Here is a 25,683-nt window from a genome sequence, read left to right on the forward strand (position 1 = left end):
TCTGGGAAGTAAAAGTTTGTGTGTGTCATCAAGCTGGAAAAACTTACAGGGTCTTCCCACCAATGTGGCTTTGTGAACTTTACACGAATCGTGTGCAATTTAGTTTATAACTGAAACAATACAAACATTTTCAGAATTTTGAAACTGATCCAGTGTTTTTGTTTATCTTTCTAAAATATTTGCTTTGGTCATCTGTCAACATAATCTGTGCATTTAAATGGGGCTTGACTTTAAACGTGCTTGTGACTGTTCTGTTTTATTTTTTTCAGAGACTTTTTTTTTTTTGTTTCTTCCTGTTATGTCTGAGTCTTTTTCTCTGTTAGATCTGGATGGGATGCTCTCATGATTAATGTTTCAGTATACTGAAATATTAAGACGCATGACAAAATATTGAAAAATATCCAAATTGTGTAATGAGGGGGTAGAAAATTATGATCTTATCACCCTGATTGCTGACTAGTCTTCTGAAGTTTTGATTGTTTGTTAATTTATTTTATTTTTTATGTATAAGATACTTTAGTGCCTTTAGGTAATACTGGGAAAGTGTCTAAAATTTGATTAAATTATATTACTTTCTCTAATTGGCATGTTAACTATTAACTGGACATAAAAGGACATAATAATAATATGATATGCAGCTCGACACAGAGACACACACAACTTTAGAAGAGGATAAGAGAAGGACAGCCACTTCTGCTTTGACCTCCTGTATTGGTGCATTTTAATAGAAGGATTTTTATTTTAAAAGTCTTCTTTTTCAAAAGTGAATCCAGAAACGTTTAGAAAATTTTTGACATGTTGTGCATGCTCCAAATCCAATCAGTTATTTTGTCCCCCCCAGTTTTCCCACAACCCTCAGATAGCACTGCAGTTCAGCACTTTTCTGAGCAACACGACTCCCTGCTCCTTTCTTGAAGTATTATATATAAACTGGTTTTTTTGTAATAGCTCATTTTGCTGGCTATATGGGTTTAAGTGTGTCTTCCACGTGAAGTCCCTCTTTGCTTTTATTTATTCTTTACGAGAGAAAAGGCGGCATGAGCCTTTGAGAAAATAAACACCGTGGGCCTGAACACCCAGTGTCTCTGCTGTTGTGAGACGGCTGAGTGCCAGAGCGGTTCCGTAGCGCTGCCTATAGCACATACAGAACCCCGGACGGACAGCCAGCCATGCATGGATGAACGGCTCGATGGATGGAGTCTCTGGGGAGAGATGAAATGGAGGAATGGAGATAGGGGGAGGTGGAGGGAGGGAGGGAGAGCAGGACTGGGGAGGCTGAATGCGAGATGAAGGGGGAAAAAAAATCTGATTCTGATAAGTGGAGATAAAGGCAGGGAAGACAGAACAGGGGAGATGATAAAGAAAGAGGAAGTTGGGAGAGGCACCATGTGGGACAAAGGACATGGAAAGGTGAAAGAAGGAGAGAGGGCTTGGGTGGTTTGTGTTTAGAAGCCAGGGAGGTGTGATGGCAGATATCTGCACAGCGCATGGTCATCTCAGATGGTTTATTTATCCAAGGCCTCCAGACCAGGCCTCGGACCTCCCTGAGTTTGTTAGGCTTGAAGGGGCCCCCTACCACACAACCCAATTCCTCACATTCCACATGAGCTCCCATTTCCAGCTGCCTGTTTCCCTCTACCACTCAGCCCGACCCAACCCAGTCCAGGCAAGCCGTGCCCAGTTCCACGAAGGGGAAAAACAGGCCTTCGAGTGCCACTCCTGGACATGAGCAGGTTATAGGAGCAGATGGACGCCTGTGACTGAAGATCAAGATGAAGAAGTGTTTACAATATGCAGCTATGTTAGTGAACATCTGCAGAGTGGCAGGGGTGGTTAATGAGAACTGAAGACAGTACCCTGTGAGTCTACATGTCACCTCCATAGATAGGATGACACACTGAGTGATGGTGAATTTGTGCTGTTTTACTCTAAAAGATGATAAAGATGATGACAATGGTTTTTCTAAGCAGTTTGACAGATTTTTCAAATTCATGAAACCTTTAGTAATATTTACTGTCCTTATCTGAGTTACCCAACAATTAACCAGTGGTGTTGGTCAAAAATATTAGCACATATTTACTCAATATAAAACCACTTTTTTTGTTTTTGCAATATTTCATATTAATTGGCTTATGCTGGACACTGGCTGCTGTTTAAAGATGCTAATGAAAAAGAATGATAATAATATAAACATGCTTTGTTTACTCAACATGTTCTATGTGATTTGTCACATTATGTTTTGTTCTTACTGCAATTATCAGTGATTTTATGACACTATCCTATTAACTACTTACAACAGCGTTGTCAAACATGAGGCCCAGGAGTCAGAACTGGCCTGGCAGACTTCCAGCCAGGACTCTGAACAGCTTTGGAAAATGTAAAGGAGGATTTTTAAAAGCATTTTTACAGCTTTGGCTACAGATAAATATCCACCCCATGGCCATTCATACTACACCTAATTAAATACATAATAAATAATCAATGAAATAATAGAATTTTTCCCCATCTTCTAAAAAAATTTCATTTTTATACAGAGGCTACACAGTATTTTTTTTTAAGAAAAAGAAAGGGCATTTATAATTACAGGACAGTCTGGGCAATAAGCAACCCGACATATTTATTTCTTACAATTTAAGCTCGAAGAGTCGTGCTGACAGATTTCTTTCATTTACTACAGCAGCATTTCTTTATCATATAGATTAAGAGACATACTTCTTTTTCTTGCATGGGATTAAATGTTCTGCACACTGACAGAAACATAAGATCAAAGTCAGCTTGTAGGTGGCCCACAGTGTAAAATGAGTTTGACATCGCTCATTTAAAATATTTGTGTTTCTTTTTTTGTTTTTAATAATTCATATCAGTGATGTTATAAGCCCTTCTTATGCAATGCAATAAAATATTTATACAAACATATTCAGTGCTGTTTGTAAAACTATCTTACTGAGTTGTATTAAACTTGATAGCGACATGGCACGCATGTAAAAGAATAACAGTATTAATTCTTTTGTACTAGTGTGTGGCTCTTTCAAAGGCTCTTGTAGTTTACTTATTTTTTAGGCATTCACAACTGTACTAAGTTGCCCTAACTTAGTTATCTTGAGTAAGCTTTACTTAGTGTTTTTTAGTCAATGAGTTTGCATATTTCTTTAAAGTTCTGGCAACTAATTAGACTTTACATTCATATCAAATATTTCAAATGTATTTTATTTTATTACTACACCTAAACATAAAAAGAAATTGAAAAAAATCTGAATAATTTGGAAAATCCATAACCCACCTAAAATTGTTTTATCGTTCATTATATGTGCACAATTAATAGGTTTTGGTCAACCAGAACCTGTACATCAGACTTTATTGTAGACCGATATCATCCCTGGTACCTCATTCGTGCATCGGTGTCTTCTTTCTTATTCTAACTCTGCAATCTGACTCCTCATCTGACTTTTCATTATTAGTAGTAGTAAAAAATGAAAAATTGTGAAATAAAGATCATTTTTCGGTCCCCGTGTTATGCTCTTCATGGTGTGCAAGAGCCCCTTTAATAGAATATCACTATAAGCCTGCCCATGTCTCTCTATGTCTTATTCTTGTCTCGATATCATGCAAACAGTGAAAACTGACATAACAACTTAGCAGCAAAGTGATAAACCAAATGAGCTCATAGCACCATCACAGACATGTTCAAACAGCTTAACTTTAGCTTCAGATAGTTTTACAGTCACCCAACGGGCCTCAAATTAGTAACAGCCACCTGACAAATGTTCTGCACAGCAGCACAGGTCAGTGTTTAGGTGGAGAATGACTTTGTAATCCAGTAAAGTGTTTGTACTTCACCCCCATACAGTCATGAGTGGGGCCAGTGGAGGCTTACATTAGCAAACCACCAAGACACCCTTTACTTACTTTATGAGAGAGAAAACCATCTTTCTTTCTTTCTTTGTTTCTTTCAGACATTATCCTTAGGTGAGCTGCTTTCTGAACTCATGAAACCATGCATGGCGAGACATGGAAACTCTCCAAAAGTCTCTCCAGAGAGATAAGGCTTTTGCAGAGAAACCAGGCGGCACCAAGGCGTTAATGAAAGAGATGCACGTGTCCAATAATTCCCCGGTCTTTTAAAAGGCTTGCCTTACAGGACTGAGGGGTGATATTTTCTAGGATGTGAGAAACCCCACCAACCTACTTTTAGAAGCTTTTGGCCGTAAGAGGTGAGATTACAGCTGTTTAGTGCTAAGAACCTACAGGATCACACGCTTCTTTCCACAGCTGCCTGAAACAAACTGCACTCACAGCAAAGGCTGGGAAGCTAGAAATGTCTAACAAATGTGGAGGCTCCAAAACATAAGATGCCCTGGAGTGATATGAAAAGTGTTGAAAGATCTCTAATTCCCCCCATACAAAAGAAGAATCACATGTTTACAATTCTTTATAAAAACACGTTTCTTCTCCTTCCCCCCCTTCTTCCTTTCACTGATTGGCTCGTGTTGATGAAACAGAAAATCTGAAAATTGTGTGTGCGCGCATGCCTGTCGCTGTTATATCAATAGATGGCATGTGCGATTGCCTCTACAAACTGGAGGCCAGGCCACTGGGAATAATGCTCACTAAGCAAGTGAGGGAGCAGGGAGCGAGCTGTGTGCGTAAATGTGTGCGCGCACGCACGCACGCGCGGGTGTGTGTGTTTGCATGCGCGGCCGTGCACAGTTTATTGAAAGAGTTCCTCTCTCCCTTCCCCTCCTCCCCACCGTCCTCCTCCCCCTCCCTCCAGCCCAGGCAGCAGCAGCCTGGGTGGTCCCCCTCTCTCTCCACTTTGGTGAGCTGTTGCTTAGCAGCTAATAATAGGCGATGTTTGCAAAGTAATTTGCCTCTTCCTTGGCCAATGGGAGCCGGAGCACTTTTCCATCAAACCTTCCTTTTCAGGATTTGCCGAGAGGCGAACTTCTCCAAATGTTACCGCCACGGGATCGGAGTTAGACTTGACACGGACGGCTCAGACATAAGCTACTACTACTACTACTACTACTAGAGCTACTACTCCTCTCTGAGACGTCGGTTCACACACCATCGGGACGAATGAAGACGGAAGGATCTATACGGACTCCGGCGCATAATGTTGGGATGGAGTTTAGAGACTTGTTTGGCTCAAAGGAAGACTAGAAAACGTTCTTCTAGTTTGTTGCCGGTGCTGCTGGATGCGCTCTACTTCTATGTTGGATTATTGTCGCTTTTTCTGAACTCGCACCGATTCTGTGTCGCTTCGCTCTGCGTGCCGTTCACGCTCTTTGGACTATGGCCTCGGATCGCGGGGTCCCAGGGGCCGGCGTCTTTGGAGATTTACCCCCGAGTTACACACGCTCCCAGCCGCCTGCGAACCCAGACTTACTCCGGAGACCCAGCTACTGCCACGCTGCTTTCGCACTCAAACAGATCTCAAAGGTGATACACTGGTCGCAGTCTAGAGTGGATTTTTCTGTGAATACAGCTTTCATCCAGTCGGCAGATGTGAATGAAAGGTTTCCCCTAAAAAAAGGCAGCTTATTTATTTAGGAGTTAGGTTATCTAATCGGGATTTGAGGGTCGCATATGGGAATGCGGTGTAGACTTTAAGCAGCAGCTATCAAACCGGAATCCGGGGACCACCAGTGCTCCCCTGAGGGGAGACGACTGCGAAATCGGGATCGGTTTGATTTGACTATTTAATACTGAAGGGAAACATTGCCGTTAGAAGCTGATGTAATATAACATAAATCGTTTTAACTGGACAGAGCCGTGTTAACCAAAAGCCTACCTGCGTGACATTTTGGGGGAGCGGAATAAAGCGATAACAAATGAACGAGTCTTCTTTTTTAGCTGTATGTTAACTCTGCTGTTTATTTGAACTGACATCGGCTTCTCATTGATTTCTGCTGTTAAAAGCCACCGTGAGGAGAGCGAGAGAGAGAAAGAAAGATAAGGGCTTGTTCCCATACTCTATCCCAGGCGTGTTGTGCGTGTTTTTTTGACTGTGTGCAGCCAGCGGAGAGCGCACTGGCCCGGGGTCTGTTTGGAAATGTGGTGGGTCCTGTAAAGGAATTCACTGATTGAGTTTGATCTGACAAAGCATCTTTGGACCGCCCGGATGCTTGGACGTGTTTCAGCACTGCTGCGAGAAACCACAACACTACAGCAATGTCTCCTAGCGCAGCAGTGACATTTGTGGCAGTTCACAGCAAATGAGAGATTAGACAGCTGGGTGTAAAATTAGTCATAAAATGTGAAGTAGAACCAAATTAAAGCAAAAGATATCCATTAATATTTTTCTGTTGGGCTACAGTTATAGAAATAGCTTGAACTGCATAGTAAATGTGTTAATGGCTCTTTTTCAGTAGAACAAGCTCACAGTTTTAACTTTCAGCTTTTATTAAAGTCACGCATTTTGCTTTGGAATGAAATTGTCACCTCTTATTTTTCTTATTTATGTGAGCTCCTCTAGGCTGTAAGGTAAAACACTGGAAATCTCTCTCCTTAAATAAGGACGTCATTAAGTACAAAATAGTCCCAACACAGTGTCATTTAAATCGTATTATTGGGATAGGACTACAGATAATGTCTAGCCTGAGATTTAACACATAAGACCTGCATCAGAGCTCTTTGGCACCACGACTTGTCTCCATTTTATGAAAAGCATGATTTAAATAACAAACATATGTTGTCTCTGAATACAGATGCATGGCTCTTCAAATGTTTAGAATTTACTTGCACAACGTTGTTTGAAAAGATATGCAACCAACCTTTTTGAGATAGTAAGCATGATTATGTGTAGTATAATAGTAATAACTAATAATAATAATAATAATGTTCTTTTCTCATCCTCTTCCTGCTTCCAATCCAGGGGAAGGCAGTAGGTCAGAAAGCTCCTCTTTGGATCCGGGCGAGGTTCCAGGCCTTCCTATTCTCTCTGGGCTGCTACATCCAGAGGCACTGTGGGAAGGTCCTCTTTATTGGACTCTTAGTTTTCGGGGCTCTGTCTGTGGGACTCCGAGTCGCAGCCATCGAAACCAACATTGAACAGCTATGGGTGGAAGGTGAGTGTGTGATATTTCCTGTTTGACAGTGCATGCGTTGCCCTAGGGAGCTTGTTTTGGGTCGTAATCGTGTGAAGCAGTTAAATGTTAAAATGTCTTAAACACTTAACTGTATGCTGTCTGGCGCTGGCACTGAGTCTACAGTAAAGCTATCATTCGGTATGCTTCCTCACAACGTTGTAGCTGGTTTGTGGACTTTTTTTTTGCTTTTTGCTTTTTGCTTTTGTTGGATCGTGACAGCTGATAAAGTGACATGAAACTAAGAGAGTGATTGAGATAGAGCAAATGGTGCAGACGTCCCCTGGTTTGTACACAATTCTCAGTTGTTTTCCACTGAGTGTAGCTGGAGTTCTGATGATGAGAGGTGTTGGCAGGAAGATACAGGTTAGTGTCATCTCAGTGCCGTGGGAGGGCACTAGGTGTTCGGTGAGCGACACAATGGCTTGTCTTGTTGAAATCCTGATGACAGAACTGAGGATTTGTGGGACTTAGTTTAAGTATTTTTTATCTTTTTAGGGGCTTTTATTAAAGTTAGAATTACAGCACACATTTCTAACCGCATTAGCACCATATAAGGAAAACAGTCCTACTTACTACACCCAGTATTAACAGCCTTGTATACAGCAGATTCATGCCACTCTCTCCTGCATTGTATATGTTTTTATCAGGAGTTCTTCATGTTTTTTGACTTCTTTATCTTCTACGTCTTTTCATCATGAGAGCAAACACATCCCTGACATTTCTGCCGTGTCTTTTTTGGATATCCTACAATTTCCTCTTCTCTTGATAGCACTCCCATTCTTTACCTCTGAACTTTTTAAGTTAAGGTTATCTGTACATTTCCAGCGGCAGAGGCAGCTTTATTTGGTTTTTCACACTGACCAAATTCCTTTTAAACCCCCAGGCTTCAGTGCCGGGGCTGATCCCTGCAGCAGATGGACTGTGTGAATGGTTAGCCATCTTTGAGGGCTCTGACCCCTCCCCCCCTTAGCTCCCTGTGTGGTCCCTAACTATTCTTGGATTCCATTCAACAAGAGGCAAGCAGGCAGGCAGGCAAGCAAGCAGGCACCACCTCCCTCCCTTACCCTCCTCCCTCCCTCCCTTCTCTCCTCCTCACAAGAAGAAAAAAAAATATAAGTGAATGCAGCTGAAGTTTACCCACCTGTTTTGCACGCTCTAAAAGCGCCACAGCAGTTGGTGAATATAAACAGACTCTATAGGGTTTTTTAAGCCCACCATGTCACTGGAGGACAGGAACAGGCGGCTCCCACAGGACCTGTGTGGAGGTGTTGGTGGAATCACACGCCGCCGGTTGTTGGAAGGCTGTGTGCTTCACTTGCGCAGGAAGTTAAATAAGGTTCTTTATCAAGCACAATAAAACAAAAAAAGAAACAAAAAGAAAAATCTTTAAAAATGTAGGCACTGAAATTGTTAGCTTTGAAGGAAACGCCTCCATCTCCCACAATAAGAAGGAGAGCTGCCACTGTGTCCCTTTTCTTTGGTTTCACTGTGGTTAGTGTAAAGCTTCGGGATTACCTCTCGAGCTAATTGGCCAAGCCATCTTTTAAAGGACATGTTTAGATGTTTGTGTGCAAGTTGTTTTGCTGTGGGATTGAGAGAGTTGAACTGGGGGGGGGGGGGGGGGGGGGGGGTGCTCAAAAGGAATGCTGTGCCTTTAAGAGGCCGTGGCCATCTTTCTAAAGTTTCTGCCTGCCTTGTTTCCACCAATAGCCCATTGACAAAGCTGCTAGGGCCTCAATGGAGAGTAAAGTGGTTCGGTAACAAGGAGAGGTTAGTTCTCCCTCTGTCTCTCACTCTTTCTCTTTTACACACACACGCACGCACACACACGCAGAAAAAGACACATGCACCAATACACATAAGCCAGGGCACAAAAAAAATATGCCTTCTAGTAAGACATCAGATTTCAGACTGATGGAACGAAATTATAAACATATATTTTACATTAGTTCCTAAGTTTTATTTGTCGTGTTTTGTAATCTAAACATGTAAAGAATTTGGCTTTACATCAAAAGCAACTTTAAGAAGTGGCATAAATGAAAGTTTTCCCACTTGCACCCTAATTTGTTCAGATGAAACTAGCTGTGAATTGACACCTTATGTGTTAACACTCCAAGCTGAATGTGAATGTGTGTGTGTGTGTGTATCTGAATGTGTTAGGAGCATATGCTTCCCATCATATATTCATACTAGGAGCTGCCCCCTGCAGTTTTCACACACATACACAAACACGCACACTTGTCATCTTTGTCACTTCTGGTGCGTGCAGCTTGCCTGGCCGCCTGTCTTCCCGCCTCAGGTTCCTGACTGCGTTCTCGTCTGTCTGCCCGGGCTTTGTGTGCGCCTGTTTATATTTCTACCTGTCTGTCTGCCTGCTCTGTGAAGTCAGGCCACCAGGGCTTTTTTTTTAATTGCTTCCTCCCTCCAACAGGACCAAAATACCGTGAAGCACAGCAGTGCAGTCTGTGTCTAGAAAGTGTAGACAGAGAGAAAGAGACAGAATTTGTGCCTACACTTCACAATTAATCAAGCATTCTTTATGTCTTTATTCATATCGTTTACTTCAACTAGAGGACTCTTGTGCATTTCCAGAGCGGATGAGCTACTTATAAGTCGAAGGCTTCATCGTACCTTCAGCTCTCACACCTGTGTAGTGGAGAATAAAAGCCGGAGTATCAGGGTGTTTTGTCTGACAAGGGGATTACGAACTATTTCTGGCTAACTGCCTCTGCTCTAAAGGATCTGAGACAGACATCGCCCATCAAATTACCTTACACCCATGCACATCTTTTTTTCTTCTTCCTTCTTAAACTGCAGTGCTGGCCCGAGGGATGGCACTTGTTGCCAATTTCCTAATTCATTCATAAAGTGCCTGGATTAAATTGAGTTAAATTGTGTTTCAAAAAATCATTCATGTTATCTAGTTAGAATTAGATAAAGTTTACACTGTGGTTCTGCTTATCTAGCTTGGGCCACATTTGAGAATTTGAAAGTTAAGGTATGACCTGGGCAACGTGTGACCCGGCTCTGTATTGTTCACAAGGAGAAAAGAAAAAGATCATAAAAAGAGGCGCAGGAAGAGGACGAGGATAAGAGGAGACAATGGTGTGGGGGGGCAGGAATGGGGTGGAAGGTTTATTGCAAGCTCACACTTTTTTTCCCCTTTTTTTGCTGCTGTTTTTGCCTGTCTCATTTGAACAAACATCAAGTGCGAAACGGTCTTGTGGATGTCTTTCTCTAAAAAGCCCTGTTTGTTTTATGAGAGAAGTTACTTTCTTAAGCTTAATTTTTTTTTTTTCACTAAAATGTGTAAAACTTAAGGATGCCTTTGCGCAGCCTTTGGATAATTGTTTTCAGGCGCGTATCAAGCCGCAGCCGAAAAGCTGTGTATGGGAAAGAGGGTAAAGAAAATGCCTTCATGTAACAGTGGTGCTGTTTACTCTGACTTTAACTAAACTCATCTTTCTTGGCAGTTGTTTGGGTGAGGCATGACAGACATGTACACAGACTCAAGCTGTCCAAATATGAGCGCAGCGAGACGAAGACTATCCGGGTAGCAGTTGCCCCATAAAAAGTCTTATGCAGGAGAGAGGGAGGTGAAGACCATACAGTGTATACAGAATAACAGGGAATCAGACAAGATATGAAGAGACCGAGGTGTGGACTGATTTAAAGAGAGGAGAGCAAAAAAGTTTGCACAAATGCACACGTGGGCGTTTCTCCGTTTGGAGCGGTTTCTCTAAACAAACCTCAGAGTGGCACAGCAGGTAAATGCTATAATTCATTGGAGTGCACACAGCGCCCCAGTTCAGACAGAGAAAGGGAGCTCTATGAGGTATTATTGGAGGTGAATAGTGCGCGGTGGTGCCCCAACTAGATAAATAAACTCCCAGCGTTCAGGGCCCGGGACCTCACTGGTAGAGAGAACAAACAAGACAGAGTCAACCTGGGTCACTTCTAAATGTTTATTTCACCCCCTCTCCCTCCATCCCTCAATCCAAGACTACCTCATTCCATCCCCGTTCTCAGTATCCCCAAAACACACACACACGCTCTTCAACAGAGAGCCCAAGACCACCCCCCAACAAATAAACACACACTGAGCAGCTACAGATACATCTGCATATGACAGACACATGGCTCTTGCTTCTACTGAGACAGGAAGCACAAAAGAGCATGCTCTACCTTCCCTTTTTCAAAGTCTTGTTTGTTTGGGGGTTTTTTTTCTTCTTCTTTTTTTTTGCTTTTGGTTGTAAAACAAAAGCTCTTCATATATTTATTGGGTAATGAGTATCACCGGTTTACAGTGATAGCATAAAACAGGTCTTTGGGCTGAAAAAAGGGCACTGGACTGTCAGGCTCTTTGCTACATTGAATGCGATATCCTTAGAAAGGCCGCAATGCAACCGAAAATGGGATAATAAAAACTCAATCAGTATAGTGTGGCACCCTTTATCTCTTCGCTGAAGAGCAACCTTTGTCTCTGGCTGTGGGGTGGGTGTGGGGGGGAATAAAGCGACACCAGTCACCTTAGAGTTTGCACCATTTGCCTCTGTCTTTACACCGTGGAAGTATAAAAAGTGAAGTGAGAGGGGCTGGAGAGAGAGAGGGGGACTGAACATTTTCTTGGTACTTGGGAGGGAAAAAAGAAATGCTTCTGGGGCTCAATAAATTCATTTCTCATCTGAATGAGACCAGCAACGTGGAAAAATTTTGCTTTTCAGGCGGGGATGAATGTATGTTTCAACCACACATTAAGCAGCATTAGCGGTCAGTGGAGTGTCTAATGTGACTATTTTTCACAGTGGCCAACACTGCCCATGATTAGCATAATTAGCAGAGGCAAGCCTATACATATGGAAATAGAAAGTGCCTAAATGCCAGCCCTCGTGGAAATTTATGTGTGGTGGCTAACACCACTGGCACATCTGAATAGAAAGTAAGTGAAACTGATTTTTCATGTTGTTTTTGCTGTTTTATGCAGTTTTTAAGGTGTGATTTGGAGACAGCTTTTTATTTATGTATTTATTTTTTTATTTTAATACCAGGGAAAAGTTACAGGACAAACAGAGGCCACATTTGTTTTTTTTTTGTGTGTGCGGGTAGTTTAGCTCATTTCCTGAGTGAATGGTGTTTTTGACAGCTGCTAAACAGATACACTGTATTTCTATAGGTAAGATAGCAAAGTGCCAGCTTCTCTTTCTAACCCCTTGCCTCACCCCCCCTTACATCCCGACTCTGGCATTGTTTTACAGGCTGGGAAAGTTTTGGTCCATTTGCTTTTGTTGAGGGGAGGGAAAAAAAACGTTCCCTCTTTATTTTATTCTGCTGTTTGTTGGGAAACATCTGAAAGAAATTGAAGGGTTGAATGACAAAAGGGTCTGCATTCAGTCTGGAGCTGTACTGACGGATTCTATAGAGGAACAGCCCATCTGCTGGGGTGCAGCCTGCTTTAGGCAGTGCCCTGGCTAGGGAAAGCCATAGGGCAGGACTGGGCTGAAGAATCCAAAGTGGAGATTCTGGTGGGTCCAAAAGAAGGGGGCCTATTTGGGTGCCAAGATGAAGGAATGAATGTCTCATTTAGCTCCATTGCTGAAAATCAAAAGGAAGTAAAGCAGCTCTTTTGTGAATAAAACAGTGGAGAAGGAAGTAAATCATAGGTAAAAGACAGCAGGCGAGGGATAACTTAATCTATTTTTCATATTGTTGCTACGCTATGATAAAGTAGCGTGGCAACCTTCCCTGAACTATATTTTATCAAAGGAAGTTTTGTGTAGAAATCGGCTGTATATTTCTTCTCATCTTGTCATGCTGTGTAAATCAGGAAAAACGTCAAATGCACTACATAGCAAGTAATAGCATACATGTCACCTTCAGCCCTCTTCTTCTTGAGTCTTCCTCCATAGCAGCGTGGGGCCTTTCAGGGGCCCCCTAATCCAGCTAATCTACCACACTAAACTTTGAAGGCGGCCTGGTCTGACCTAGAATGGCCTGGAACTGGGACTAGGTACCCATAACCACAATAGAATAGAATAGAAACAGGCCTTTAAAGGTGGTCTTGGATCATTCTAGAAGCCAGATGTTTTATTGAGTTAGGAGATGCTGTCTGTTTGGCTTGTAAGGATGGAAGGGTCAGGTGGGTAGGAAATGACTGAGGTTGGTGGAGACAGAGTCCTGTTTCACCTCAGTGCACACACACACACACACACACACACACATATACACGGCACATGAAAACACGCTTTCTTAAAAACATTATTATTTTTTTTATTTTTTGTACACCCACAGCCATGAAACCATGTCAGGGCTTGTTATGACATTTTCCCCTCGCTTTTCACTTTCCCAATGTCGTAACTGTTGTGAAAGTGCTTTTAGTGGTGAAGCTAGTAAATGGATTCACATGTTGCACCCATCAGAGTCGAATTGTTTGCTAAAATTTGTAAGATGGTGGTCGAGTATCGCGAAAGCATCTCGACAAACCGATGGGATGTGATTTAGAGTTGCGATCATTTGTGTTCACCCATCTCCAAGCCCCCCATTTTTCTTTTTTCTTTCTTTTTTTTTTTTCAATTTTGATCATGTTGCCAAACAAGGACTAATATTTCATGTTTCAGAATCGCTCGTGTAATAAACTTGCCAGCCACTGGGCTGTTAAAACCCAGCTTTACACCCTCAAAGGTGCTTTCTTCCCAGGGTGGGAAGAAAGTTTCTGGGAACTGTCTCTTTAAGGCTGTGAGGAGCGAAGGCTGGGTGAAGGGAGAGGGTAGAGGGGGGGAACTGAAAAAGAGTGAAAAAGGGAAAAACAGCCTCAGAAAGAGAGAGAGAAAAGGGGGACGAGGAACAGGGAAAGAAAGGTAGAGACGGAGAGGCTTCTTATGGAGAGAGTGGTGAACTTGAGCAGAGCTGAGTGCTGGGGAAGCTTAGAAGTCGGGTGGTTGGGGCCGGACCGGGGGTTGAGGAGAGAAGGCGAGAAAGAGAGGGAGAGAGAAACGAGAGAGGACTGGCTGCCTGGGTGGTCCAGATGGGAGGAACGAGACACAAATAGCTATAATTTACTTCAGGAGGCCTGTAATTACAGAGCCAGAGTCTCTTCGAGCCACCCAGTTCCTGTTGGGATCAAAACCCCACGCTGCAGAGGTTAACATACGAAATGTCAAAAAAGGTTTAACAGATGTCAAAGAGGTCCTCAAACGGAAAGTGTTCAGTTTTTTAGTGGGTTTTTTTTTCTTTTTGATTGGAAATTAGCGGGGCAAGAAAACCCAAGCGGGGCCACGAAGATTAAAATGTTTTACACTAAATCTCGTATTTACACTTCATGACAGTTTGAAAATTACTTAATAAAAGTCAAATCTCATTTTCTAACATTTCCAAAATTCCAGGCAGAATTATTTCTTTCACATATGTCCTGCTGTGGTTTATAAATACATTAGCTTTAAAAAAAAAAAAAAAGAAAAAAGTTTTTGTTCAAAGAACATTCAACAAGAGCGTGTCCCATTTTGAAGTGTTTTCTTTGTGAGATGCACTAAGCCCGACACCAGTGACTGCAAATAAACAAGGTGACCCGATAGTCTCAAGGCCCTGCGAATGTAATTAAGCCTTGAAAGCGAAGCCTAGAAATATTGGACTGTGTCACAGAGGACCGCAGTTCTAACCTGATCTCACACTTTTGCGGCGTAGGCTGAATAGTTTGTTTTTTCTTTTCTCCCCATCAATTATGGGAGCCTGTTCCAGCCAGGGGGAGGTCCAGAAAGCGTGAGGGAAAAGAGAGAGCGGGAGAGTGTGTGTGTGAGAGAGAGAAAGAGATGGAGAGAGAGGTAGATGGGAGAGTGTTAAAAGGATGAAAGAAATAGATGCTCGGAGTGCAGTGCAGTGAAATTGGGTGAACGACTGACAAAAATTTGAATCAAGAAGGTGGTAGCCCTAGTTTCTAAACTCCCACCACTTCCCTCTTTTCTCCCCTCCCTTCTGTCTCTCTGGGGTTGTCGTGTAGTGGGACAGCAAGAGGGGCAGACGGGCCCTCTGTGATCCAGCGCGGCATGTTTCATGTCCACTTGGCACTGGCACAGATCCCCCCGGCTGGCAAACTCTTTTCAGGGCAACCTCCTGTAATTAGGGGGCTGGGGTCTATTGCACAGCACAACATAGCTCTCTCTCTCGTTCTCCCTCGCTCTCTCTCGCTCTACATTTTTTTCATCCGTTTTCTAACTTTTCTCTTCATCACCGTCTCTGACAGCCATATTTCTTTCCTCCACAAATATATTCAACGTTCTTTATCCATTCGCACTTTTATGTCTTTCAATGCCATATCACAAGAACACCGCTGAGGAAGCGTTGCAGAGAAATACAGAATCTGAGAGGAACACATTTTCCAATAAACAACCTTTAAAGGTTGAAAACTGTGCATAAACATCAGGAATAAAAGATGAAGTGCCCATCATAATTATTTTTTATGAGTTCAGATTGTCCCGGTCTGTATCTGCTGCTCTAAACAGAGCAGTAGAGCGTTTTGGGGGCATCAGAAGGCTGGTTTCACTAACTAACAGGGCACATCTGTTTCGCAGAGGGAGCCAATGAGAAGCTGTATTACTCATTTCTCTTGGCCAGACACTGGCTTGTGTGAAGTGCCTTCAAAACCAACACTGGCGAAGGCCAAGGGCGTTGGTCAATATATGTGTGTGTTCTTGTGTAAGTGTGTGTGTGTATGTGCATATGTTCACACAAAACCTACTCTGTAATAGGATACAAATGTGTGAGTGTCTTTGCATGTGCATTAAAGAAAATCTATCTATCTGTCTATCTAATCACTTTTCATTTCTACTTTTTTAGCTGGCAGTCGTGTGAGCACAGAGCTTCGCTACACAAGGGAAAAGCAGGGAGAGGAGTCTGTATTTACCTCACAGATGCTTATCCAGACCCCCAAAGAAGAGGGCACAAACATTCTCACCCAGGAAGCTTTGCTGGTTCACATGGAAGCCGCGCTGTCCGCCAGCAAAGTGCAGGTGTCATTGTTTGGAAAGTAAGTGGACATGCTCTGTGAAGATCTGCTGCGCGCACCCATGTGTTTTTTAATAAAACTTTTAATCTAAGACCTTTATTTCTCTTAGATCATGGGATCTTAATAAAATATGCTATAAATCTGGAGTCCCCATTATAGAGAACGTCATGATCGAAAGGGTAAGTCGATGAAGAAATATCTGTTTTGTTTTGTTTGGGGTTTTTTTTTTGTGTCTATGTTTATTTATCACTGATTTGTGATGTTTACTTCTTTCTTTTCTATTTCCTGATCCCAGATGATTGACAAGCTGTTCCCCTGTATGATAATCACCCCATTGGACTGCTTTTGGGAAGGGGCCAAGCTACAGGGAGGCTCTGCCTATTTACCGTAAGTCTTGGAATATTTGCCATAACTTTTTTTTGGGTGCACTTTTAAGCACTTCATTGACAGCTTGGCTGATTCTATGCACTGCTTCCATCTGAACTGAGTAGAGCTTTTGGAGGGGTCTGTCACTTTAGCACATGATGGATGGAGACATACAGTTGGGCTTTCAGTAGTCTATCAGTGGGTGCTGTGACTGACAGTGCTGGTCAGTAATAGAGTTCTTTTAGGGCCCAGAGAGGGACTGAAAGGGGGTGTACTGACAGAGAAATTCAAAGAGAGAAGGTTTGAGAGAGATGCAGCGGGCAAGCAAGCGAGGCAGGGATGGAGAGAGAGTAGATGGCTGTAACAGCAACTGGGTGGTGGGTTGGTAGAACGGAGGGCGGGGAGGCGGCGGTGGCGGCGGCGGCGGTGGTGGTGGTGGCAGGGGAGCCCTTTGGGTCAGACAATGGTAAGCATTCTTTCAGTTTACGAGTGAGTGTCCATCAGTGCAGGGGCCCCGGAGGAGGGAGGGGGGCTGGCTTTGTCAGCTCACGGCTAACACTCGGCATTCTCATGGTAATGCCCCGGGCTCCTAGCTCCCAAGTTGTCCAACAAATAAAATGGGCAGTATTCAAGCCCCAAGTCCCCCGAGAAGGACAGAGAGAGCCTACAAGACAGTTAACAGTGGAGTCTGGGCGTATTTGGGCATTTGGAGATTCTATTTTTTTTTTCTGCGGGGGATAAAGTTCTCTTGAGAAATTGAGTCACTGAAAGGGATCTCTTTTTTTCCTCGTCAGAAGTGATATTTCAATTGTGTGCTTAGTTTAGAAAAGATAGTTTAGATCATAGCAGATGTTTCTTTGCAGAGGAATTATTTGTTTATGTGTGTGTCGTAGCTGACAGCGGTATGTTGCATGACAAGCCAGCACATACAGAAACAAACACAAGTTTCCCATCCTTAGCATCTCCCTGTTGGCTTGTGTGAAAAGCATAGCACCAGAGAAAGAGAAGGGGGCTTTTGATGAATCACACATCTTCCAAACATTCACACAGTGCTCAACATCTGCTGTTATTTATTAAATGTATTTAACTTCTTCATTTATTTGTTGTCGTCGTTGAGCTTACGAGAGCCTGTTGCATTCACTGGTGGGACTGTCCCTTTATTCAGCTTCTGCTCCAACCATTTTTTAAAAAAACAAAACAAAAAAAAACAACTCAAAAACAGAAGAAATAAGAGTATGATAGAGAGCAAGAAAAGGGGGGGGGGGGGGGTCAGGAAAGAGAATGAGTGAAGAGTGGGAGAGAAAGAGAGTGAGAGAACTGGGGAGAACAAAAAGCAGCAATCTATGAAAAAACAAAAGGGCCCAGGCCCGGTCCAGTCAAGCAAAAACTAGCTGATAAAGGAGTGTCTTTGCAACCAGCAGCAAAAGGGGGACCCTGGTATGTGGGAATAGGAGAGCAGCTCTCTTCATGAGCCATCGGGGGGAGATTCAGCTTGGAGCTCAGATACTTTGGGATAATTTTATTTCCCTTTGTCTCGCTGAATCACAAACCACAAACATAATTCCTCCAGTTTTTCCAAAATTCTTATTTTCCTTGAGCAAGTGCATTACATTTCCTGATGTAGGCCACATTGCAGAGCAAACCAGCGCAGTACAGATGAAGCTAACAAACAGGTTATTTGTCCATGTATATCTCATCCCTCGCCCGTTTTCCCTTTCCCTGCCTTCCATCCTCCTGGCCTCTCCCATCCCTCCCTCCTTATCAAGATGTTTGGGAGGCAGAGGTAATTGTTATGACTCAGTGCAGGGCATTGAGGAATGAAAGTGAGCAGGCAGCCACTGTGCCTTTTCCCTGGGCATTGTGGCAGCGTGAAACAGGATAATAAACGCTATTTTATCCTGTATCTGCAGCTAGCCTCCTGTGTAGCCCACCACAACAAAGGAGCGAGAGAGAAACTGAAGTAAAAGTTTTCCTGCCCAGAGTAAACATTAGCGAAGAATTCAAAGCCACGTAGCCGTGTGGGCACATGCTCATAAAAGCTATTTTACGTTGCCTTCCTTCCTTAAGTTCCTACAAATAATGTAAAATCAGTGTGTGTGTGTGTTTGTTGCCATTATAAAGTGTGTCTTTGCTCTGCAGGGGTATGCAAGATATCCAGTGGATGAATCTAGATCCAGTCAAGCTGATGGAGGAGCTGAGCCAGTTCACCTCACTGGAAGGGTTCAAGGAGATGCTGGACAAAGCCCAGGTGACGCACAGAAAAAATTACATGGATATCTTTACTAAACAAGGCTGCGTGTCATCTATGTTTACATCTCTTATTGTGTACTGAGACATCTCTAACATTGTTTGATTCCTCAGGTGGGACATGCCTACATGAACAGACCATGTCTAGACCCCTTAGATCCGGACTGCCCCCTCAGTGCACCTAACAAGGAGCTAGGAGAGGTAACCTCATGAAAGAGTGAAAGAGTGCAACTTTAGTAATTATTTACAGTGCACAGAAAGTAAACCAAAGAGGCGCGCATATTGACATTTTTGCTTTCTTATTCAGAGTCCTGACATTGCTGGGCGTCTCCAGGGTGGTTGCCATGGTTTTAGCCGGAAGTTCATGCACTGGCAAGAGGAGCTCATTTTGGGAGGGCGGGTCAAGAACAGCCAGGATGCTCTGCTGAGGTGTGTGTGTGTTTTTGGGGGTATATTTATACATTGTCTTCCTCTTGTGTGATTAAAGGATTCAATAGCAAGGATAGTAAATGGTAAAATGGACTGGTTCTTATATAGCGCTTTTCTACTCTTTCTGAGCACTCAAAGCGCTGTACACAACTTGTACATTCACCCCATTCACACCCATTCGCACAAGCACATCTTTCTAAGTGCTTTCTAAGTAACATTCACACACACATTCATACTCCGATGGATGCATCGGAGAGCAATTTGGGGTTAGTATCTTGCCCAAGGATATTTGGCATGCAGACTGGGGAAGCCAGGGATCGAACCACCAACCTTCCGATCAGTAGATGACCTGCTCTACCACCTGAGCTACAGCCACCCCAAAGGATGCGACGCGATCACTACCAGCCAAGTAGGCTACGAGTTCCCCTCTGAATCTATGGAACCCCCTAACAGCAGTGAAGACACATGCTAGGAATGCCTCATATCGAGAGGGATCAGTTTCCTGAATGACCCCGGTCTGGGATCAGCCAATTAAAGATGATTGACAGTTACATAAAGCCCCACCACCCTGCTGTACATTTGTTGTGTGCGGGACCAAAGAAGAAGAAGAAAAACAAGGAGGCGAATAACACTCAAATTCACTTTCATCTAACCCAGGGCTCTTTATAAGACAATCTTCAGAGTTCAACTGGCTATAAAAGCATGGCCAGTATAAATGGAGTGAGAGCACTGGGTCAGAGCCCAGATCAAGCCCCCCTCCACAGACCCAAGAGAGCCTTGAATGAAAGAGGATTCCAGGCCCATCTGCAAGAGCCACACTTATTCTTGGATGTGATTTATGATCATCTCTTTCACATTTTGAGCGGCACTGCTGCTTGCTTTGCCGGTGCCAAGAAAACCTGAGGACATCTGGGACTGTAGCCTAGAGATGAGCAGACAGACTAGATAACACCTGCTTTTAGTTGTTTACACTGGCAGATGGGCAAGCAGGCAGGCGGACAAATCTTAGAGGAGACGGCACCTGCTTTCAGATACAAGGGACATCTAAACACTCAGACTTAATGGTTACATTATGTTTTTTTTAAGAGTCGCTCATCATTCCTGATGTGTACTAAACTTTGTTTGCATGTTTTGCAGTGCGGAGGCTCTCCAGACCATGTTCCTGCTGATGAGTCCTAAGCAGCTATATGAGCACTTTAAGGACGACTACGAAATCCACGACATTAACTGGAATGAGGAGAAAGCCACCGCCATCCTTGAGTCCTGGCAGAGAAAGTTTGTCGAGGTACGAACTCGCGCACAGATTTCACGCTCCTTTAAAAGCGCCATGCTTCAAGGACAGCAGGGCAGAAATAAAGATATTTTGTTGTCACTGAGATCATGTAGGAGGAGGGGGAGAAAAATTAGAGCTCATTTCCTTGTCCTCATGCTGCCATCTTCACTGACACACACACATAAACACACACACAAGTGCACTAAGACTTTAATCTGCAGTGTCTGAATTCCATCAGTCTTCAGCTCCCTTGTAAACTGAATCGCAGGGCAGACCAGAGCACCGGGTTAGTGTGTGTTTGTGTGTGTGGTAGGCCAATCGTCTCCCTCTCTGTCAAGACCCTAGTTATAGGAACAAGCTGTTGCTGTGATAGCTGACACCCACCACGGCGAGGCTAAGCACAGCACGGCATTTGGGGAGGGGAGGAGGGGTAACACAACTCAAATGTAAACTGACAGAGACATGAGGCTCCCCCAGCCCGACATATTAAAGTACAAGTGCAGATCTATACGAGATAGCAAATGATGGTCGAACGCTTACAGGTAAATGGCTTTCAGGCGCTTTGGTTCCTTCATGGGCATGAAGTACCAGGAGACGCCTTCTGAGCCATGCGATCCCATCCTTTTTCACCTTTGACCTCACAACCTCTGGCATCTGTGCTCATTACTCCTCAGTTGTCATACTTATGCACGCACACACACATGCTAGCACATGTAAAAACACACTCGGGCCGTCTTACTCGCTTTCACAGCCATGCACATTTCAAACAGAAATTTTAGGGGGTCCTGAGATATAGGGCTGTAGTAGTTTAGGGGGATTTTGAACCATGTGTGTAACAAGGTCCATATTCCTTCAGTTGCTCTTCCACATTGCTTAGTTATGAATTGGGTAGTATGTTTTTTTTTTTTTATTCTTCAGCAGAACGCTTTAACAGTTGATTGATGTTTCCCCATCAGGTGGTTCACCAGAGTATTCCAGCAAACTCCAGTCAGTCCATCCACGCTTTCTCCACCACAACCCTCAATGACATCATGAAATCCTTCTCTGATGTCAGCGTCATCAGGGTGGCTGGAGGATACCTGCTCATGGTGATTATAGTCACTGACGTTTGCCCATTATTTTTGGATAATAAGTATCTTGTATCATTTCACTGTCTTTAATAATAATACATTTTCTCCTCTCCAGCTGGCCTATGCCTGTGTGACCATGCTGAGATGGGACTGCGCCAAATCCCAGGGGGCCGTGGGGTTGGCTGGGGTGCTGTTGGTGGCTCTGTCAGTGGCAGCTGGACTGGGTCTCTGCTCCCTGCTTGGCCTCTCCTTCAATGCCGCTACGACACAGGTACAACATAAAGGGAGCGGCGTACATCATTCAGTTCATAAGCAAATTTAGATTTAAGGAGGTCCTCCTTCGATTTAAATCACAGAGTTTGATTCCACATGCTGAATGATCATTCAGACCCTTTATTCTCGACTGATGTTTATCCTATTCCAGGTGCTTCCCTTCCTGGCACTGGGGATCGGTGTGGATGATATGTTTTTGTTGGCTCACTCCTTCACAGAAACTGAAAGCAACATACCCTTCAAGGTACCTTTCAAAGCCTCTTCTCCTCTCTTCCCTTGTCCTCTCCTCTTTTTTCCTCTGTTCTGATTTGTGTCTTCTGTTTTTTGTTTTTTTTTTGTAAAGGAGCGGACAGGAGACTGTCTGCGTCGCACCGGCACCAGTGTGGCTCTGACTTCCATCAACAACATGATTGCATTTTTCATGGCTGCTCTAGTACCCATCCCTGCGCTCCGAGCTTTCTCATTGCAGGTATGTTTTGCAGACATACACAGACACACGCCTTTACACACATGCGCGCATGCATAAACAAGCTGTACACAATCGCACACCATGAGGCCTTGGGCTCCTTTTAAAATGAAAGAGATAACTTAAAAGAGTTGACATTTATTCAAAGCAAGCGAAGCCTTTGTTCCTAGTTTTATTGCCACTGCACCTAGAGGGCCAACGTTTTTTGTGTGTGTATGTGTGTGTGTGTGTGTGTGCATGTCTTTGTGTGTAAGTGTGCATATATGTATATATATATACATATATATATATAATAATCAGAGCAAAGACAGTAATGAACAGACAGAGACAGAAAAACGGCAGGGAGAGGGAGGGAGGAGTGGACCAGTATATCACTGGGCCGTCAAGGCGGTTTTCTCTGATCTGTGACTAACTGTGGGTGGTCTGAAACACACAAGCTCGCACACAAATACACACACAAAGATGGACACACTCTGGAAACCACAGCCAGTTAGAATGTCAGCTTCAGGGGACGGGTGAGCGGGGAGGCAGTAGCTGAACCGGTGAAGGGTGATGGTTTTGCTCAAACTTTATATTTATATATATCTTTCTATATTTTTTGTGACTTCTTTCTTTTCTTTCCCCTCCTGGCTCGCTTAGTATTCGTGGCTGGTGATTTAGAGAAGAGCTTTTCTTTACTTACCGGGCTGTGGTGTCAGGCATTAAAAAAAAAAGTCTTGACTCTTCCCAGTTGGGCTGGTGTGTCTGTAATTTTATATCCTGTTCAGTCTCTTCTTAGCTCTATCTTGCTCTTTTTTCACTCTGTATTTTTTCTCCCTTTCCCTAGGCGGCCATTGTGGTTGTGTTTAACTTTGCCATGGTGCTGCTCATCTTCCCCGCCATCCTCAGTTTGGACCTCCACCGTCGCGAGGACAAGCGTTTGGACATCCTCTGCTGTCTCTACAGCCCGTGCTCCGATCGCGTCATCCATCTCTCCCCTCAAGAGTTATCGGACGCCGGAGAACAGCCTCACACGCCAACAACGGCGCACACGCACCAGTACACCGCAGGCTCGACCATCACCACCAGCACCCAAATCACTACGACGGTGCAGGCGTTCACGCAGTGCGACGCGGCAGGCCAGCATATTGTAACAATTCTGCCGCCTACCTCACAGATTTCCACCAGCCCTCCTTCCATCATCCTCTGCCCTCCCTCCCAGCCTCAAGGTAAACTGAACTCTATGATGATTCTGACAATACAGCAATTTATGATACTGGAATGCTCATTTCCTGCTTGTATTTCCTCCTTTTAGCCGCCTCTCCTTCCCCCACCACCACCTCTGTGCCAGACCCCTATGGCTCCCAGCTCTTCACCCCTACCTCCAGCTCCACACGAGACCTCTTAGCCCAGGTGGAGGACTCCAGATCAGGGAAAAAGTGTGTACCGCTCCCTTTCCTGCACTGGAACCTGTCCAATTTTGCCAGGGAGAAATATGCCCCTCTGCTCCTTAAGCCTAAGAGCAAAGCAGCCGTGGTTGTTCTCTTCCTGTGCCTCCTGGGCCTCAGCCTGTACGGTACCACCATGGTGCATGATGGCCTTTACCTGACCGATATCGTGCCACGTGACACCAAGGAATACGACTTCATCGACGCCCAGTTCAAGTATTTCTCCTTCTATAACATGTACCTGGTTACTATGGACGGATTCGATTATGCCCGATCTCAAAGGCTGTTGATTCAGCTGCACAACGCCTTCAACTCAGTTCGATATGTGGTCAGAGACAGCGACAACAAACTGCCCCGCATGTGGCTGCACTATTTCCAGGATTGGCTCAGAGGTAAGAATTCAGAGTAATGTTATTTTGGGGTTTTTTTTTTTTAGAGGGAGTTAGGTAATAACTTCTTCTTTCTGTCTCTTTCTGATAATGAGTCTGCTATTTAATGCATTAGGTTTTTTCAGACATGCTTTTTGCTAAAGACAACAGTGAGTGGGTTAATGGGTGTGGGGGTTAGAATGTGCAAAGGGTGAGTGGAAGTTCAGTCATATTGTTAGACTGCATCCACCTGGGCTCAGAGGTGACGTACTCGCTCACGGTTTGAGGTCATAGGCTATCTTGGGATGTGTGTGTGTGCGCGCGTCCTTAGGCTAGAATGTGTCACAGATCCAGTGAAGAAGAAGTAATAGCGATCAGGTCAATCTGATCCAGAAAAGGAAACTTGATATTCCACATTTTCAGCATCACTGCTCACACAGGCAGACATGCAGAAGAACTGTTATGATAACAGAAATCAAAGCATTTATAAATGACAGCCTCAATAATCCTCTCTCTTCTTTGTGTGTTCTACCTCACACACAGGTCTTCAGGCGGCTTTTGATGCTGACTGGCAGGCAGGCAGAATTACCGCTGACAGCTATCGTAACGGCACAGAAGACGGGGCTCTGGCATACAAGCTCCTGATCCAGACTGGTTCCAAGAAAGAGCCTTTTAACTACAGCCAGGTGAGTTAAAAAAAAAAAAAAGATAAAAGGCTTTGTCTCATAATATGTTTGCTTGGCATTATAGATGAAAATATAATCAACAAATGCAAATTTTTTCTCTAGCTGACCTCTCGTCGGCTGGTGGATGTCGAGGGTTTGATTCCCCCGGAGGTTTTTTACATTTACCTGACAGTCTGGGTCAGTAATGATCCCCTGGGCTACGCTGCATCTCAGGCCAACTTCTACCCTCACCCCAGAGAATGGATTCATGACAAGTATGACACTACAGGGGAAAATCTGCGCAGTAAGTCATCTGATTTTGGTCAGAGTGGATGCATTTATGTAATGTGACTTACAGTGTGAATACAAAATCACTTTACCTTGTTTTAATCTCCTCTCGCAGTCCCAGCTGCAGAGCCCCTGGAGTTTGCTCAGTTCCCCTTCTACCTGAACGGCCTTCGTCAGGCCAGTGACTTTGTGGAAGCTATCGAGAGTGTGCGCACCATTTGTGATGAGTTTGGCCGCAAGGGTGTGTTCAATTACCCCAACGGATACCCCTTCCTGTTCTGGGAGCAGTACATTGGCCTCCGACACTGGTTCTTGCTGTCGATCAGTGTGGTGTTGGCCTGCACCTTCCTGGTCTGTGCGATCCTCCTGCTCAACCCCTGGACTGCAGGCATCATTGTAAGTGGATAGCTCTTCATCCTGCACTCCACTTTTTCATTCCTTCATATCGTGCATTTTTCCACATCATTTCTGTTTTGTTTTTTTTAAATTCTCCACCTCATCCTAACTTAGCATCCTTAACCCCTTCCTCCCTCTCGCTCTCTTTATTTTCACCCTTCTCAGCATAGCTCAATAACACTGTCTAGGGGGCCCCTTTTTTCTCTGTTGAGGGCCAGCATGCACACACACACACACAAGGCCCTTTGTTATTCTAATGTGCGCTCGGCGAGCCTAAAAAAAAAAAAGGAAATGCAAAGGAGCAAGAAAGGCTTTACCCTCCTGAAGCCTCT

The 25,683-nt window shown here is 44.0% G+C and overlaps 1 protein-coding gene across 1 annotated transcript in view; it reads left to right on the forward strand.

Annotated features, from left to right (window-relative positions):
• Positions 1–4,817: 4,817 nt before the first annotated feature.
• Positions 4,818–25,683, forward strand: part of ptch2 (patched 2) — a 28,404-nt gene continuing 7,538 nt past the window's right edge. Inside the window, exons 1-18 of the mRNA XM_087831643.1 lie at positions 4,818–5,439; positions 6,875–7,067; positions 15,915–16,104; positions 16,193–16,262; positions 16,379–16,470; positions 18,589–18,697; positions 18,811–18,897; positions 19,004–19,125; positions 20,263–20,410; positions 21,355–21,486; positions 21,584–21,739; positions 21,893–21,985; positions 22,085–22,210; positions 23,034–23,415; positions 23,502–24,026; positions 24,546–24,688; positions 24,791–24,971; positions 25,071–25,351. Of these exons, the coding sequence (XP_087687769.1) occupies positions 5,293–5,439; positions 6,875–7,067; positions 15,915–16,104; positions 16,193–16,262; positions 16,379–16,470; positions 18,589–18,697; positions 18,811–18,897; positions 19,004–19,125; positions 20,263–20,410; positions 21,355–21,486; positions 21,584–21,739; positions 21,893–21,985; positions 22,085–22,210; positions 23,034–23,415; positions 23,502–24,026; positions 24,546–24,688; positions 24,791–24,971; positions 25,071–25,351 (3,177 nt within the window). The 5' untranslated portion in view covers positions 4,818–5,292. The remainder of the gene's footprint in view (positions 5,440–6,874; positions 7,068–15,914; positions 16,105–16,192; positions 16,263–16,378; positions 16,471–18,588; positions 18,698–18,810; positions 18,898–19,003; positions 19,126–20,262; positions 20,411–21,354; positions 21,487–21,583; positions 21,740–21,892; positions 21,986–22,084; positions 22,211–23,033; positions 23,416–23,501; positions 24,027–24,545; positions 24,689–24,790; positions 24,972–25,070; positions 25,352–25,683) is intronic.

Source organism: Neolamprologus brichardi, chromosome 18 (assembly GCF_056152115.1).
Source record: "Neolamprologus brichardi isolate AB-2024 chromosome 18, ASM5615211v1, whole genome shotgun sequence".
Taxonomy (NCBI): domain Eukaryota; kingdom Metazoa; phylum Chordata; class Actinopteri; order Cichliformes; family Cichlidae; genus Neolamprologus; species Neolamprologus brichardi.